The sequence below is a fragment of the Gallus gallus genome, chromosome 1 (assembly GCF_016699485.2).
Source record: "Gallus gallus isolate bGalGal1 chromosome 1, bGalGal1.mat.broiler.GRCg7b, whole genome shotgun sequence".
NCBI lineage: Eukaryota > Metazoa > Chordata > Aves > Galliformes > Phasianidae > Gallus > Gallus gallus.
Genome location: NC_052532.1, coordinates 36452338 through 36470689, shown reverse-complemented (window position 1 = coordinate 36470689; position 18352 = coordinate 36452338). Strand labels below are relative to the sequence as shown.

Here is an 18352-nt window from a genome sequence, read left to right as displayed (position 1 = left end):
TCTAATCCAATCTTAGTATCTTAGCAAGAACAAGACAGTAATAGTAAAGTCCTGTAATGACTTTTCCTTTTTTCCTTCTACTTGCCAACTGACTTAATTAAATATTATTCTTGAGAGATTGAAGGTAAAGGAGCATTACAGAGATAGACAGCACTTAATATTTATTGTGCTTAAATTTTTCTTGTCAGCTTCAGGTTTATGTCTGATTTAATTTTTTTAATTTACAAAACCAACAAAAAACAGGAAAGATCAGACAGTGTTCTTCCACTGTTGCAAGATTTTGTGGCAGCTTTCTTTGAGAATACCTACCAACAGCATGATTCCATGGATCTCTTAAGGTATGTTTATGATATTATTTTCTGTGCAAGTTTTGGTAATACTGACATTTTCTTGAAAAACAGGACAGTCTGGAATTCTTTTGCTTTTAGCTTGACAAGCCTTAGTAAAAGTTCAGTGAATTATGCTTTGATATTTTCTAAGGTTTGTGTCAGTTGTTTATGCTTTCATAACTAAATTGCAAAGCCATAAGATGAAAAAAGACAAAACAGACAGCAAGTTTAATATCTGAATGTGGGGAAAATGGGCATCAGTCAAATGTTGTATGCCTAAGTTGTTTTTTCAAAGCTGGAAGCATAAAACTTCATACCTTAAATTTGATATTTAGGGCATTTACAAAAGGCCTCCGTCGAGGGGTCTGTGCTTTTCATGAACAGACTGTTGTTGATGACAAAGTGCAGGTTGGTGACCAGTCTGCTGAAACTCCATCTAAAATTTGGGCACCTGCTTAACTATAGGAAGCTTGCATACTTGAAAACTTCAGGAAGTCTGTAAAAGGTAGCTGCCTTTGAAGGCTTTCAAAGGAAGAACTTATTTGCTGAAGCTTAAATGTAGATAAGACCATACAATGTTTTTATCTCCAAGTTGGGTGGTAGGTTTTTATTCCTGGTTGTGTTTGTTTACATTGAATTTAATGTTTGCAGTGCAGTGTAGCTGACAGTAGGTAATTGTATCCTAGGTTTTGATGTATTTTATGGGATAGTTGTGCCAAAGAAACATTTATTGTGTCATCACGTAATGGAATGCTTTCTATATAAATTATTTCTATAATTTTATGTGATACTTTCTTAGATAAATCTCTCTGGCCAGCATTAAACGAATCTCTTAGAACAGTAGATGCATCTTTTTAATACATCTCCTGAATTGAGGTTCTATGCTAAATGATATGTCCGTGTAGGAATCTTCAGCATGAAAGGGATGTTGCCATTTATTACCACTTCTTCTCTTTTAGATATCTCTTGAATTTTCCAATGCCAATTGAATTTACAGCACCTCTCTATAAAGAGCATCTTACAGACGACATTGTAAACCAGCAAATCCCCTATCTTTGGCAGATCTACTGGTGAGGCTTTCTTAAGTATTCCTGAAAAACAGCTAGTGGGTCTCAGTAAATAGAGTTTTCAGTTGCAGAACATTAATCATTTACTGAGGGTGTATCCCTTCAGGTTTTGTCAGAGCACTCTTGCTAGTAATAAGAGATACATTACAAGAATAGAAGGCAATTTGAGTGTTGCATTTTAAACTGTATAGGTCGTGTTATTCCTTATAAGCAGTTGAGATTTAGCCATTTTAATATGCTGTCTGATAAAGAGTCCATTGTGCAGTTGAACCAAAAAGCAGTTTTCAGTTTATCTCAGAATGGAAAGCTCTTTGTTTCTAACCCTTAATATTGAAATGTGTGCATTGTGTTAATAACATATAACTTTTTTACAAACAGTTTGTGCCAGTCTCTTCATGCAAGTGTTGGTGAAGCACTGGATGCTTATGAAGCAGCTCTTGGTGCGGTGATGCAGCAGGAAATTGTTCAGAACATCTGGATGGAGTAAGTTGTTAGGGGAGGAAAGTAGTTTAATCTCCAAACTATTCAGTGAAGGCCACCAGAAGTATCTTTTTTTTTTCTTTTCTTCCAGTTACCTTGTTTTTATGAATAACAAGGTGGTTGGATCCAGCAACAAAGTTCAGGAATTCAAGGTTTTTACTGACTTAGTGAACAGATGTCTGGTTACGGTCCCCACACGATACCCAATTCCTTTTAGTGCTGCTGATTATTGGACCAATTACGAGTTTCATAACAAGGTAAAAACATTTGCGTGGGCATTTTTAATCAAACAAAAAGACTGATATCCTTTTGACAAGTATTTCTAATCATCAAAATACAGCTTTAGTACTATACGTACACTGACAGCTAGGAATTAATTAAAAAATATCTGAAGAGAGTATAGTGTTCCAAGCAGGGAAGTATCTCGCAGTGACTTCTTGAATAAAGGATAAGAGAAGCTTAAATAAGTGACATGTTTTGATACTGTGTGAATACAGCTCTTAATGGCAAACTGTTTTTCTTTGTGAAAAGGGAAACTGTTAAGGAGAGAAGAGATGGTTGAGTGAGAGGGCTCTGCAGAGCTCTAGCACTGGAGGATGAAAACAGTTTTTAAGCTGTTAGTTTTTATTACAGTGGTTGAGAAATGAAAGAAATAGAATAGTAAGGGAAGGTCAAAATGAGCACTTCAGTAAGTTTTATTCTGGATCTGTAAATCCCGTGTCCCATTATGCTAGCACCCAGTGCATTTGTTTTTGCTTTTTAATATGAGCTGGAAGGACTAAAATATTAGTAGTATTAGCTTCTGTATGAATTGATTCCTGTACCACTGAGGGGATAAGATTTGTGGGTGTTAAATTATTTTGGTCACAAAGTTTATAGTTTACTTCTCCATTATTCTTAGCAAAATTAGACATCTATAAAGCAGATTAATATTTATATATCAAATTTTACAGGTAGTTTTCTTCTACTTGAGCTGTATTCCAAAATCTCAACATTCCAAAACTTTGGAAAGGTTTTGTTCTACCATGCCTGCTAATCCTGGACTTGCACTGAGGTATGTAGAAATACATGTAATCAAGATGAACACCTGGTTAGTACAATAACTGCTTTTTTGTACAAGATTACAAGATGCATGTGATTTGATTTCTACTAGAGAAATGAAACCTCTTCCTCATACTGCATTTTTTGAGGTATATTGTGCCTTCTGGCATCTTCTCCATCTCTTTCTAGTATTTTACAGAATTCTAGTCTATTTACAGAGTTTATAATTATGTAGGAACTGTTAATAAATTTATCCATTTTGCATGAGCCCAAATGTCAAAATTTCAAGTTTATAGAGAGTTGTTAGTGGTATATTAAAATCTTGTACTTATTCTAAGTATAGTTCCAATGTAGAGCAAAATGAAATTGATATACCAGTATATAATAGTGTTACCTTAAAGCTTGGTGCTTTATAGCAAAGACAAATCACTTTAGAAAGTGATTTCCAGATAACATTGGAAAGATGTTATGGGAAACGAAAGCAATTAAAGTAAACATCACACTGTTACTGAACGGTATTTCAAAATGTATTCTTCCAGGATTAGAAGACTCATCTCAGTGCATTCAGCTGCTGTGAACTCTCAAACATTCTGTTGAATAAGTTTGAAAAGTCCCTGAGTGCTTACTGTTTGTCATCAGTAGGGGCTGCTGAGATTTCCAAGCTAGATGTTAAAGCAGTATGTTCTGGCACAGGGAGAGAATATGACGCACTTACCTTGGCATAGGAAGGTGAATGGCTGTGCTTTAAACCAAGCTGCAATTCTGCCTAGGTGGAGCTCACAGCTTCCTTAGGCCAAATTGACAGCACATGAAATGGGTGAGCAGAACTGACTGCACAGTAGCTTGTAGTCGCATGACTGCAGAAGTAATTTGTCTTCCTTCAAATGAACAGTTGCTAAAAATGCATCTTGTACTGTGCCAAGATCATATTTTCTCTCTGATTTTTATACTATATTGGTACTCTCTTAACATGCATCTTTTTTCTGAAAACATTCTCAGTCAGTACTGTGTGATGCCTTGCCTTTTTTTCTTACCTGCAGCTCTTGGTTGAGATTAGGTATAATATTTGGTGTGTTTTTCTTTGCGTTGTTTTTCTGCTTCCAGTGATTAGAGCAGTGTTCCTTTCTCATGAATGCCTTTTACAGACTACTTCTGCGATACTGGGAGGAGAGCAATGTTCAAATACTGAAACTGCAAGCCAAGATGTTTACATATAATATCCCAACATGCCTGGCCATCTGGAAAATGTAATGCTACAGTCATACATCTGTTTTCATAGATATTACTTTTGTTTATAAGGTTTACATCACAAAGGTAAATCTGAAACATCCTTTGAATTGGGCTTGTGCTGGAAGTCTCTCATTATTTTATATAAACAGTTACTTTGTTGCAACAGACAAGGTACTGCCATGTCTTTGCAGTTACAAGTGAATGGAATTTCACTCTTGGAGAAGCTTATGTGAATGGATATTACACAGATAAAGATGAATGATGTATTTACAAGTTGCCTTTTTTAATTCAACTATTGACTTCTGTCTCCCCTTCTCTACCCTCCCCTTTATATATCACAATAGCAGTAATCTCCATTATCCAGTGATGCTGAACTGATCTTTTTCTTCAGTGTTTGTTCATAATGGGGAACCACTGAAATGTCTTGCTCATGTAAGATTGTTTTTAAAAAATGGCTATTTCTGTCTTTTCACTGTAGATTAATATCATTGGAAGTTAGTCAGTTTCTTCACAAGGAATTTGTAGATCCATTCCACATCAGTATTTTGCCGATAATGGCACTTAAAATAATTCAAGAATAAATATTTTTGTTTCTTTTTCTCAGAGCCATTGCTGCCGAGTGCTTTCTAATGGGACAAAGAGAAGTAAGTCAATGCACTTTACTTAAATGAATAATTACAAGTTCTGTAGATCTGTTTGTTCCTTTGCTTTATGTAAAGCAATGGTCCTCTTAAACTCAAGATTTTTCTTGATAGTTGAAATATTGTGTATAAACACCGAAGCATTTGCTTCAAGTGTGAGAAATACCTTTAGCACTTGAAGTGGAAAGGATTATATTTTAGTACTTCTTGTATCTTTCCTCTATTGAGGAACCTATATTCTACTTTCTTCTGTTTAACCTGGAGGAGATGACTGGCATTTCAAATACAACAGAAGGATAAAAGGCTTCTTGTGCTAGAAGATGTTAACTACTGTTTACAGGAGTTGGGATGATGGTTCTGCCAAGCAAATGTATATAGAGGGCTTAAGCAGTAATCTCCCTGAAAGCCATCTGCTTTTTTCTTCCTAAAATAATGGATTTATTAATGTATGGTATTTGTGTGGAGAGTGTTTTCATCCCTCTGTACACAAATAAGTGTCTTTTGGCACAGCAATGGAGTCACTTTTCAGCTCAAACAGAATGGATCCTCCTGGTATTGTTGCTGTCACTCAAAATGTTATGCTTGTGGAAAGATGCTGTGTGTTAAGGGGATCCAGGAGGCCCTGGGTTTGTGGCTCACCACTTGGTTGTGGCATTTGAGCTGCTTCTCTGTGGTTTCACGTTATATGTCATTCTTGTAGATCTGCTTCTCAGCATCCTTCTCTTCTGTCAGTAGTTCTTTTAAAACAAGGCTTTAACTGATATATAATGGGTAGCATGGCTACTGTTATATTCAGTTATGAGGTCTTTTTCCTTTTTTACTCTCTTAGCTTCATTAAAAAAAGAATGCTCTCAAGGAGGCAGTTATTTAGTTGGTAAGATCAAATAGTTCAGTCAGGAGACATCAAAGGCATGGTTGCATACTCAACCTTAATTCTGTCTCTGTATTGATTTTGTGTCATCTGCAATTAGTCACAGATCCCTGCTTCAGTCATTGTATTAGGAGGAGTACATTTTCAGGCACTACATACATACAGTAAGACTGACTTAGAAAGCCACTGCTTTATTTAGTTATACAATTGGAAAAATAATTCAAATGAATTCAGAAGAGGGCTCTCAAGTAGATGAACCAGTTAGAAATAAAGCATATGTAAAATACTGTTGTTGGATTACACCCAGAAGAAATCACATGGCTTTCTTCTGCAACCACCTGACTAACCATGCAATGTGAAGTAAAATCACTTAAACAGGCACACAAAGTGCAGTTATTCGTTTTTATTTTGAGGGATGGGAGGGTGGAGGAGAGGGGAGAAATGCCTAGTTAGGGACGTAGTGAGCACTTTGACAACTGCACAAACCAGTGACAGTTGCAGATAACTGTAATTTATTGTAAACAAATAAAATATTGTTTGAATAGTGGGTTATGATTCAGATTCTGGATTTCCTGGCCCTGGAGAACCTGTCATTCCCTTCAGCAGCTCGTTTATAGGATTGCTGAGAGAATATACAAATGGTTATGAAAGCTTTAAATGCTAGCAAACCACTCCACCGATTACACTCTGATTAGGGTTGGTACTTGAAATAGCAGTAGTTGTAGGAGGCTTCTGCAGATGTTTGCATTAAGCCTTTTTGGTTCTCTTCTTTCCAGATGTAAAATGGCTTAAAAAAAATAAAAACCTAAACAAGGAACAAGCAAAAATTGCCATTTTGTTTCAGTGTTGCAGGCACATAAGCCAAGCCATGTTAAAGCATGCGTAGATGATAGATGTCATAGGAGAAAACCTATGGAATTAAAAGGTGAAAGGGACAGAGTAAGCTGCTTTATTCTCTGAGCATGTTCCATCCTGTGCAATGAGCAAGGCAAGAGTCTTGTAAAGAAAAATAGTTGTCTTCATGCAATTAATTGTGTACATACAAGGGTCAGAATTAAGGTCAAACATGAACTTGCCTTTTCATTTGGTAGCATCATAATGCTTGAAAAACTCTGATAAAAAAAAAAGTGGATTACTTTGATTTTTGAGCTTTAAATCAATGACTTTGCACAGCATTCTGTTGACTTAATATTTGTTTTTATTTTACAGGTCCATCATTTATATCAGAGAGCTCTTCATAAGTTACCTCTATGTGCAACACTATGGAAAGATGTAATGTTTTCTCCTTATGATTCAGTTTGAGGTTTCCTATAATTTTCTGCATATCCCATATCCTTAGATGTGGTGATGCTCAAGCTTTGGCTAAATCTTATATCTGCTTCCCCATCTCTTGCAGCAACTCTTGTTTGAAGCGTCAGGAGGAGGTAAAACTGATAACCTGAGAAAACTAGTATCCAAGTGCCAAGAGGTTGGAGTCAGCCTAGATGAGCTTTTAAGTTTAAACACTTGCAGAACAGAATGCAAGAATCTCTGAACGCTGGGTACAGTCAGCCATAAGTTCTGTTAAATGCCAAAATCAGTTGAATGATTCTTCAGGCTGATCTATGCCTAAGATCTGCATAAGGCAGATGAGTATTGCTGAGCATATCAAGCCTCCAGTCTGCTTTCCATGAAGCTGGAAACAATTAACATGACCCTCCTCTCTGGAAAAATGAACTCCTGTCTGGCCTCGCTTCTGGGTTCTGCCAGATTGTCATAGCATCATGTACGTAAGTATAGTTGATCAAAATGACAGACATTATTTTTCATGTTTTTCTTTTATTTTGTTTTCTTTGTTTTGCTGTTCCTGATTCACTTGACACTCTCACTGATGCCTGAGAGATCTGTGTTTGGGATTAATTTACTGGGCTGTGTTTACAGTAAAAAGCAAGTAGTCCACTTTGGGTTTTTCCTTTTTTAAACCTTTTTTGAGACTTTTTCATTACAGGATTTAAAACAAAAGCAGCCGCTCTTAAGGAAAGTGTAACTGCCGTGGCCACAAGTATGCTTGTTGCACTTGAAGGCTCTAAGAGGGTTGCTTACTGCCCTTTTCTGCATTGGACTCATGGCAGAGACTATTAAACTTGAAGATTAAAGAAACTATTGCAAATGCCAGTGCATCAGAACCTAAGAGTGGTCAATTATGTGCAATTTTTGTAAAGAAATTTTAATTTATAATAAAGTTTAACAGTTTAAAGAAAGCTGATGTTGATCTGTTTTGTATTGGTCCACCCATGTTGCATTAGTTACTTTTGCAGACGTTGTCAATTTCAGTTAATGTTACAAAAAAATATTCTGTTGCTTATATTTTAATCAGAATATAAGCATGTGTGGTTGAGTTACGTATTGTGGATGTAGAATAACTACATATCTTCAGGTTTTTTTACATTTGCCTCAGGTACACAGATGTATTTGTCCCATTTTCCTTTCAATAATGTCACATCAGTAAGGGAAAGTATGCTTTATATTTTTCATTTTCAGCTTTAATGAAATGAGGCCCTCTTTCCACAGGCACTGCATGCATTGCAGAGGGATAGCACCAACCTACTGAATTTGTTCTGGTGGTGTTCACATTGGGTTGCCTTTCTGCCTGTTCTTTCATATGTGCAAAATTACATTAAAAAAAGGATTGTTACCTTTTGCATAGGTGACTGAAGCAGAGAATAAGTGGTCTTAAATGTTTGCAAATCAGGAAAAAGTGGCTTCTGACACAAAATTTTAGTAGTTTTCAAAACCTGTCTGTGAAGTTATACATAAAGCAGCTCTCTTAAAGGAGAGAGAAGTGGGAAATACTATTTTTCATGTAAGGGAATGGACGATGATTACACACCATAAATAATAAAGATGTATAAAAAGATTTAAGAATGAATTACTAAAGTAAAATTGGAAATACCCACGTTAATGGCCAGGTTTTCCTGCAGACTGCAAAACCAGTATCAAGAGAGCAGATTCAAACCCATTCATTGTGGTACAGTAGTACTGATTTCTTCAGACTACACTTCAGTGGTACAGCTCAGAATGAAGTAGTAGACTAAAAACATGTAGTATTTGGTAAAAAGCCTTGTCTGGTAAACATTGGCTTACACATGTTGCCCATATTGTTTTCAAACTCAGCTGATAAAGTGTTTGCATTTTTCTTCAGGAGCACTTAAATGCATGCAGGTTCGTAGCATGATGCCATTTTACCTGTTCTGCAGAATAATGCTGTCAAGGGTTATGGCACTTTAATGCTATCTTGCACATTCTGTCACCTCAGCTTTTCTTTTACATAAGACTGTTACTGACTGTTACCTTCTGTTACCTTTCGTGTCTTTACGATGGCTTTATAACAAAAGGCCTAGTTTTGCTTAAAATTTTCATCAAGGAATAATCATAGGTAATAGAACAGGTTGCCCAGAGAGGTTCTGGAGTCTCCTTCTCTGGAGATATTCAAGAGCCATCTGGACATCTACCTGTGTGACGTATTGTAGGGTGTCTGCTTTAGCAGGGGGGTTGGACTCGATGGTCTCTCGAAGTCCCTTCCTACCTTGGGCTTCTGTGATTCTGCGATACTCTACCTAAAGGGGTTCTCACGTGGAGATGAAGGGAAAGGCAAATCAATGTTCTATCTGCTGCTCATCTTAATCCATATTGTTTTAATTAAAATATTTCTGGTTACTGTTGCCTTTTGCTGGGGTTTGTGCTTGATTTGACTGTATCTGGAAGTGGCTAACTACAGTGAGAATTGTTCATCTCGAGGCTGGGATGAAGAAAAGGGCTGGGGGTCTCCCCATCATTTTCCTCATTCAAATGGCAAAAAATAATGGAGCCAGGGCAGTACTCCTTCCTACCATCCCTTGCTGAGACCTAGCTGTAAGCAAGTGACCTGCCTTTGGCTAAGGGTGTAAATATTTCTTACCTTAGTGCATGCAGCAGTTTACAAACTACCTAGGGGCTTCACAGATTTCTGTAGTGCTTCTGTTGAGGTGTTCTACTGCACACCCTTTATTTTGCGTAGTATAGTGATTGTGATGGAGTCTTTTTGCCTGGCTTTGTTGTTTCTGAAGATAGGCTAGTCTTCAATTAAAAACAAATTTTACTTGTTTTGTTTCTGTCAATCACATAAAAAAAAAACCAACCAAAAAACCAACACCACAATTCTTTAGATCCAGAAGGCTAAGGATGGTTGTTTATCTTTGGTGGTGGTGCAGACCATGCCTCAGATACGTGTGAGTTTTACACTGGCTTGCTTTCAAAATCCTTCAGGCATATTCCTCGTGCACCTGTTCTGTTCTGCCCTCAGTGCTCATTAGCTGTTTATCAAAGCAGGCTAACTTCTCAAAGCGATGATATCCTGGCAAACAGAAAATACACATCATCTTCAGAGGCACTGAAGTGAAAAGGGGGTGGAAGCGTCCATCTCCTCCAATGTTCTTGAAAGCATAATGCTGCTTATACAGTCGTGGTTCTGTGATACAGATCTGTATGTATACTGTGTCCAGCTGTATGCCTGGATCCAATTCCACAACACTCAAGATTGAGATGATAGTGAAGAACTGTGAGTGTATTTCTATCTGAATTGGGAAGCATTAGTTCCCTTTCTTTCCCCACAGGCTTTTGACTGTAAACATCATGAAAAATCTTACCCAGCTTTGAAAACTATCTGTAATTATCACTGGTGGCCTGGGGTTAAAATGCTCTGAAGCATTGATCATTCATTTCTAGTCCTAAGGATCTGAAGAATAACTAGGTTGCTCCGGAAGTAATGCCTCCTGTTTATTTCCGTGGAAACTACAGCAGGTACAAAAAGCATAACAGCATTACCTTAATAGAGCACTTTCCCCCAGCTACAAAACACTATTTTTAAACTGCCAGTATTAGCTCTGCGTTTTCGTCAACAACGAACAAAAGCCTGCTTCCTGTGCTCATAAAAATCTGCACCAGTGGAGGTGACCTGCTGTCATCACTGCAGAAATGCAGTACCCTTACTGTGCTCATACCCACTGTCTGGACTCCACAAATGTTTAGTAAGCATCAATGAATGTCAGCGGGTGCCAGTTTTTTTCTCATGGAAGAATTCACTACCACCCCTTCGCTTCATGTGCACTTCCATGTCAGATGCCATTCTGTCAAGAGTCCCCCTCTGCTGCTGTCTGTCACACGGCAACAACATGGAATGGGTGATTGGTAGGAAGGTTCAACCTTTACTGCTATACCACCAACATCTGCCTCTGATGTAGTGGGTCAACATTATAAAATAGGAGGCATTACTTTCAGAGCGACCCTTGTACATACTGAGAAACAAAACCAACAAGGAATAGCAGCCAGGTCATCCTGGCTGCTGTTTCTTCATCAGTTTCCAGTTTGAGGAAGCAACTGATGACTGGAGTGGCCTTAGGACACGTGGGCTCTTCATTATTGCTGCAGTTGCTCCTGTGGGTATAGTGGTAATAATTTTGTGGGTTCTATATGTAGAGAAAAATAGGTTGCTAAATATCTGTACCTACTTCATGTATTTCATGCAAAATATTCCAGTTATATCTCTATTCTACAGTGGGAGTGGTTTGTAGATGTAGAGGTGCTCCAAGGTAGCTTCAGTAGAGTACAAATGAAGGTGCAGCAGCTTCATAGTTTTTCAGCAACATTCAAATCCATTAGAAATCTGTAGCAGGTTGCGGAGGCAGTCAGACTGCATAGAAATAGATGGGACCGTACACATCCCATCTGAAACCAGCAGATGCCCATACGCGTCCTGCTTTTTCACCTGAGAACAGGGGACTGTCCTCCCTGTGGGTTTAGGAATGAGAGGAGAGCTGGAGAGGGCTTGTTTCCAGAGTATGTCAGTATTTCACTTCAGGGGTTTCTGTTGCTCTGAAGAGCAGAACAGGAGTGTTATTATATCTGTATCGGCAAGGTGGCTTAATGTCTCCAAGTAAAACAAGATCTGAATTTGACCTAAGTGAGGATGTAGCTGTAACTGCTGTTTTTCTTTCTTTTTTTATTGCCTACTACAATTTGTTGTCCTACCTGAGTAGCAGATAATAAGACAGAGCGAGGCTTGTGATTGAAAGTTAACCTTGTGAAATTATTGGCAATGATATATCTGTGCGACTGTTTGCCAATAGGAGCATAAAAACCCATCATAAACTTTGCAGTGCTGCACCTGGGGTGCTGGCAGAAGTGACTGAGTGGTAGTAAACATTACTCAGTGAAATGCTTATGAAGAATAAACAGAAGTAAGCCTTTCAGTGCAGGCAAAAGGGTCTGATGTGGCAGAAAACATCACAGAAGATGCAACGGTGCTGCTGTAAAATGATTTGGTTCAAAGTGTCTGAGCTGGGGAAAACTGCATTTTTTGAAAAGGAAATGATTTTGAAAAGGAAATTCAATTAATTTCTCACTTTTAGCACACACAGGACGTGATGGTTGTAGGTCATCTCCTGTGAAGTGATTCGTGAGGAAGCTTTGCTCTTTGAGATGATGGTTGAATTCTACCTTTGCTTTTTATTTCTATGACAACTGCTCATTTGACTCCCGTTTATGTTCCTTTTTAGTCTGTTTTCCAACTTGTTCAAGAATGCTGTGTGGCTGAGGAAGGGTAGCTGGGGAGCTTCTATGTACAGGTCTTGAGAACAATGATGAGAACAACTGTGGTATTGAGAAGAGCTCATGAAGCATGAGTGGAATGGCAAAATAACTGCTCTTATGAGTTTGCATGAAGAAGTTTTAGTTCCGATGATGTGATGTGGGAACAACCCACGTGGTCCTGCACAGCCCCCACTCATGGCCATCATATCTGCCTTTCCCACCAACTTCCACCTTTCCCTCTTGAGGCTTTCTTCTCCCTCCACTCTTCCAGTGACAGAACAAGGGGCAATGGACACAAACTGAAACATGGGAAGTTTCACACAGCTTTGAGGAAGAATTTCTTTACAGTGAAGGTGACAGCATTGGAACAGATTGCTCAGAGAGGTTGTGGAGTCTCCTTCTCCGGAGATATACAAAACACATCTGTGTGACCTACTGTGAGGAACTGCTTTAGCACTGGGTTGGACTGGATGATCTCCAGACGTTCTTTCCAAACCCTGTGGTTCTGTGATTCTGTGAATTTTTCTTCTCTCCTGAATGAGATGCTAGCATGCATTCCAGCAAAGGTTGGTTAGATTTTGATAGGAATTGCACTTCTTGGAAGGTCACCACCAGGACCTGCACAGTTCAAATCTCAGGAAAGTCAAGAAAAGCCAAACTTTGTCTAATCTCTTGTTGGAAGAACAGGAAAGAGTGGTGACATATTCCCTGGGGGAATGTCCAGGAGGACTGGCATGTGGCACTTGTACACCAACAGCAGAGCAGTTTTGTATTGGAGAGTAGAAAGTCCTGCTTTGTATGCTTCCTGGTTGTAAAGCCCCATTATAAGCTGAGGGATTGTCTGCAGAATAGTGGGGAGACACAAAGATATTGCACCATAAATAACATAAGTGGATATATAATTGCATGAGAGGAGATAATAATACGACCAGTGTAATTCCTCTGGAAGGTAAAAAGTCAATGTTTTTGCCTGAGATCAGCATGTGAGTGGGTCAATGTCTATAAAGTGCCAATGAACACAAAGCCTGTGTTTGTACCGCTTAATTCAGCACAATCCTCCTCGAGTGCTATGTTGAGTCGTTTCTGTAGGCCCTGTGCCAGAGCTTTATCAGATCAACATAGATCAAAGGTTAGGCTTGATTATTATATTTGTTTATCTTTCTGCTTTTTTTTTCCCCTGTCCAATTCTACTAGGCAGTCCAGAGGCTTTAAGCCATGAAAAGCTTTTGTTGAAACAGAGCAATGAAAACATCTGTTTCATTGTGGCCTCCTCTTGCCCAACGTGTTGCTGGGTGCAGAGCAGGGAGGCTCCTGCATAGCTCAGCCTTGGGTTCTGCTGTGGTGGGAGTCCTAGGCCACAACTAGGGTGAGTGGCTGCATGGAGAATTGCCTGGAGAAACTTCTTTGAATCAGAAAGCTCCATCCCAATCGCAAAGTGCCTGCTGATGGGCAACTGGACCTAATCCCAAATTTAATCCTGCGTCAGCCTGATCATGGGGGAATTAGATACTGGAGTGGCTGGAAAACTTCCAAGAAAAGGCAGAAATCCACCCAGCTCTTTGGAATACAGTGCTTCCAGACCTGCTATGGACACTGATGGGCTAATCCTGAGCCTGGACTTGATCAGTCTAGAGCATCAGGTTGTGTCAGAAACTCCAGAAACATTGGTTGAATCCACGAGATTGGGCAGGATATGGGCTCAAGCACAGACTGACAAACCAACATGCTGTTAACAGACTCCCCAACATGGTTTTAGCCCAAGCAGTATTTGTCCTGCTGTTTGGTGGATTGATGTGGATCATACAATGTTCTTCATATGTTTTATGGTCAAGATCACTCTATTTAGAAGAAAAGAAAGACTGGAGGGAGCATGAGCACATGTGCCTGGATTATGGACTGAGGGCGGAGGTCAATCCACTGAATTCACAGCGCAGGCCTCTGTGCCTAGAGACACTCACCAGGCTATGTGCTCTGGAGAGAACAGCCTGCTGGAGCCAGAGCCTGCTGGCTTCTTGCTGCATGGAACTGGGGTGCTGGTGGCCCTGAGTGCCACAAGTGCTACAGACAGGGCCCCAACTCCTCTGCCTGGGGACAGCAAGCTGGGCTTCTGGCCCCATCTCCCACGTGGGGCTCCACAGTGCTCCACTCATTGCTTTCCCCTCAAGTCCCTCAAGCCAGCACAAAATGTTGGCCTCAGGGCTGCAGTGACTAAGAACAAGTAAGTAATTATGCATGGTGAAAGAGGGGATGCTCACTTAGAAAAGCGATTATATTTCCATATGGCTTTATGGAAACTCTGGTGGTGATGGTGATTAAGACCCCAGCTTGCACGAACAGTCAAATGCAAACAGACTGTGAGATATTTCCAGGACATTTTCCCATTTGAAGAGCGTAAGTCTCTTCTTGTGTCTCTGCTGTAGTGCCCCATCCACAAGGCTTCAGGATTTGGGCTGAGCAAGTGGGCTCAGAGGCAGGCACGAGCACACACCGAAGTGGGCTGCAGTATTGGCTGTTTTCTTGGCTCTCCTTCCGAATGTCCCACCTGCTCTAAGATTTTGAAATCAAGAACTGTAACACTCCAGCAGGTACAGGACACTGCTGCCCAGATCTCCAGCCTTCCAAGCACTCAAGGTTTACAGTTTACACTTTCAGATAGCTGAAGCAAACAGGCACATGATTTTTAATGTATTTTTTAATAGAATGATGAATGAAAAGATTTGAAAAATTAATATTCCCAGAGGACTTCATTTTCTCAGTTTCCTGACCACTTTTCTGCACAGACCTCAGAGTCCCCTATTCACAATTCCTCGCATTCACTTCTTTTCCCAGACCTGAGTGGTGGAGCTATGTTTTCTGTGCCCTTGACTTTCCTGCCATCATTTTGCCCAGAGTGACTGATGAGTTGCTTTTCTCCTATGGTGTTAGTGCCCTTTGATCAGCGTTATCAGCGTTATCGATATCTTCATTGATTACTTCCTTTCTGCAGGTTGAAGTGTTTTATCATGACTGGCATCCATCTTGCTGATCAAGGATGCTGTGTTTCGGGTGGAAAACCACCAAAGCCTGTGAGGATCCCATCTCCAGCCTTGTGCCCGTCTCCTTCACCACCGAAGTAGGAGAGTCTGGGAGTGCCCCTTCTGCCAGAATTCCCCAAATCTGCGTAGGCAGTCTCCTCAAACTTCCCTTATGCAATTTCTGGATGAGGGGTGACCCACTGAACCAGAACCTGGGAAGGTGAACGGTAGATATTTCACAACAGCGTGTGTGGGCATGGTGGCACAGATCGTGAGACCAAACAAGCCTTCTCCAGTTGGCCTCGTCTGTCTGTGGCTTCAGGTCTGTAACCTTGATGGGAGAGGCGACTCCACTGCACTACAGGACAGAGCAAGACATCAGGGTTTCTGCTGAGATGTCTGGGAATACTCTCTTAACAAGTGTCTTCCTCTGTCTGTCATCTGCCATGCAGTCCTGCTTCTGGTCATGCTACACCCACCGGTCCCTTGGGGCCAACCTTTCCTGGAACGCTCTCTCGTGACTCCGTTGCGAATAAAGCCAGGCACATTCCTGCTACCTTGTTAAAAGATCCATGACATAGTTATCTAAAATCTTGTTCACATTAAAAGAAATTATTAGGTTTTTAAAAGGTGATGGCTTAATTTTCAGCATGGCTCCCTCTTCAGAATCCCCTAATGGCTGGTTAATATCACATTGGCAGCTGAAACTTCTCAGTCATAAACGTGAAAGTTCTAAATTTTTTCCTTATGACAGAAATATTTGGGGTAGAAAATCTGAATGACACAAAAGAGAAATTTGCCAGGGAGCTCTAAAAGGGGAAATAGAGCTGAACAATCTTTTTCTAATTATCCTAATGGAGTGCCATTATCAGGAATTCTCCGTGTTCCATTGGGAAAGAAAGTTATGTTAATAGAGAACAAAGATATTTGATCCTTCGTAGATCAAAGCACTTTTATGATGCTGCTCTCATTATGAAAGGCCCTTGGTGTAAGAATTGTACTTTCTGGACAATGGCACTATTGTTTATCACTTATTTACCTTTAAAAAAAAAATCAGACCTAGGGTATCCATTTATGAGGTCCCAGACTTGATGTGAAATTCTTCGCTCTGCCATAAAGCAACAACTTTTAAGGCTGTGCTGTTTGCTGCCTACAAACATGAGACGTTCCACTGTGCAGAAAGGAGTATTTGGTGCGGAAATAGAAGCTTGCTGAAAAGCACTGAAGTGCAGAAGGTTCTCACAAAGCCTCTGCATTCCACACTGGAAGATCCTCTGGGCTTTCTCGCCCATTTTCCCCATCTGTTTATGCTGACTTATGCTGAGAGCTTAGCACTGAGCTCCCAGTAATATTTTTCCTTCTGTCTTTATACAGCACTTAGAGCAGAGGGATGTGTTCCATGTCCAAAGCTCCTGAGTGCTCTCCTGACACAGATAATAATGGATGTAGAGAGCGATCAATACTGTGAACAGTTCACTTACGGCTTACAAAATGGATTTCTTAGAGCTGTAAATTCTTCCAAGAAGGGAACAAGGGTTTAAAGACCTGGAAAGCTCTCCCTACACCGGTAGCATTGTGTAGAGCTCAGTGTCAGGAGTATGGGGAATGGAGAGAGAATGTATTACAAAACAAAGCACCTGTCGGCTCTTGTCGATGGAAAAGGAATACTCAGAGATAGAACCAAACTATGAATGCTGGTAATTTGTTGTGCCCTGTATAGAATCATAGAATCACCAAGGTTGAAAAAGACCACCAAGATCATCCAGTCCAACCGCCCACCTAGCACCAGTATTTCCCACTAACCCATGTCCCTGAGTACAACATCTACATGTTTCTTGAACAAGAAGAAACACCAACACTGTGAAACGTGTCAGTCCATACAAGCGCATACACTGAATCCTATTCAAGTGAATAGAAGGAAAACATCTGAGCTTTGAACAGCTTGTAATGCCCGATGAACCCAACAAACCACAGTCATTTATTGTTTTGTTTGTTTTCTACTGATGCTTGTGTAAAGCTGACGTATTTTTCAGACATATCTCATTTCAAGTACTTCTGTATTGAGTATTTATATTCTTTCTAATGCCCTGTCAATACCTGTGGATGAATGTACCTCTCTGTATTTAAGGCCAGAGATCTTTCTCTCCCCAGCAAGACCAGTGGAGTATTGTCAGTCCTCCCCTGTGAGTGCACACGTGCAACTGCTCCTGCCATTTCACTTTCTCTTTGCTGCTTTTGGGAATGAAGCCCTTTATGACTATGAGATTTTTAACTGCTTTTGTTTCATCTTCTGCAAGAGTTACCTTTTTGTTCTGTTTCTTCCAAGAGTCGAATGCCACCTTCCAACCTTTATATAGTACCTCTGTCTTTGCCTTCTTAGAGTTAGGCCAATATTACTTACAGAATCACAGAATGGTTTAGGTTGGAAGGGGCCCAATTCCCACTCCCATCCTGTGGGCTGGTTGCTACTGACCAGCTCAGGCTGCCAAGGGCCCCATCCAACCTGGCGTTGAGCACCTCTGGGGATGAGGCATCCACAGCTTCTCTGGACGGCCTGTGCTAGGGCCTCATCGCACTCTGAGTAAAGAATTTCCTAACAACTAACCTAAGTCTCCCCTCTTCTAGTTTAAGACCATTCCCCATTGTCCTATCACTGCCAGACCATATAAAAAGTTGGTCTCCCTCCTGTTCATGAGTTCCTTTCAAGTACTGGAAGGCCTCAGTGAGGTCCCCCCAAAGTTCCTGTGGTACGTTCAGCCCAGAGCAAGGAGGGCTGAAAAACATAGCTCCGAAATAACACTTCCCTGACTTGCAATCTTCACTTTCCTAAGGTAATCGCACGAACTTTCTGACCCTTCATGGCATTACAAAGTTTCCAGTCTGTTCTGACTTCACCTCCTTGCCAACTATTACAGTGAAATGGTGTTTTTCTCTAGGAGAGCATACTGCCTCTTTGTCTTTTTGATAAGGAGTACACTCCAGCTCTGCTGCAGGTGTTCCTACCTGTGCTTCCACCTCGTGCATGTTATTGCCTTATCACCCTATCACCCCAGCGAGAATGTTGCTGTCCCTC

General features: G+C 40.3%; 1 protein-coding gene across 3 annotated transcripts in view; it reads left to right on the top strand.

Moving 5' to 3' along the window:
* The window catches only part of ZFC3H1 (zinc finger C3H1-type containing), a 37763-nt gene extending 29864 nt beyond the window's left edge, over positions 1–7899 (top strand). For 2 of the 3 annotated variants that reach the window (XM_416097.8, XM_040669655.1), the window contains exons 27-35: positions 244–338; positions 1289–1399; positions 1775–1879; positions 1968–2133; positions 2830–2930; positions 4063–4164; positions 4752–4791; positions 6869–6931; positions 7056–7899. In XM_416097.8, the coding sequence (XP_416097.4) occupies positions 244–338; positions 1289–1399; positions 1775–1879; positions 1968–2133; positions 2830–2930; positions 4063–4164; positions 4752–4791; positions 6869–6931; positions 7056–7193 (921 nt within the window). In that variant the 3' untranslated portion in view covers positions 7194–7899. Of the gene's footprint in view, positions 1–243; positions 339–1288; positions 1400–1774; positions 1880–1967; positions 2134–2829; positions 2931–4062; positions 4165–4751; positions 4792–6868; positions 6963–7055 lie in introns of all 3 variants that reach the window. The other variant, XM_015282977.4, reaches the window with a different exon arrangement.
* Positions 7900–18352: the final 10453 nt, after the last annotated feature.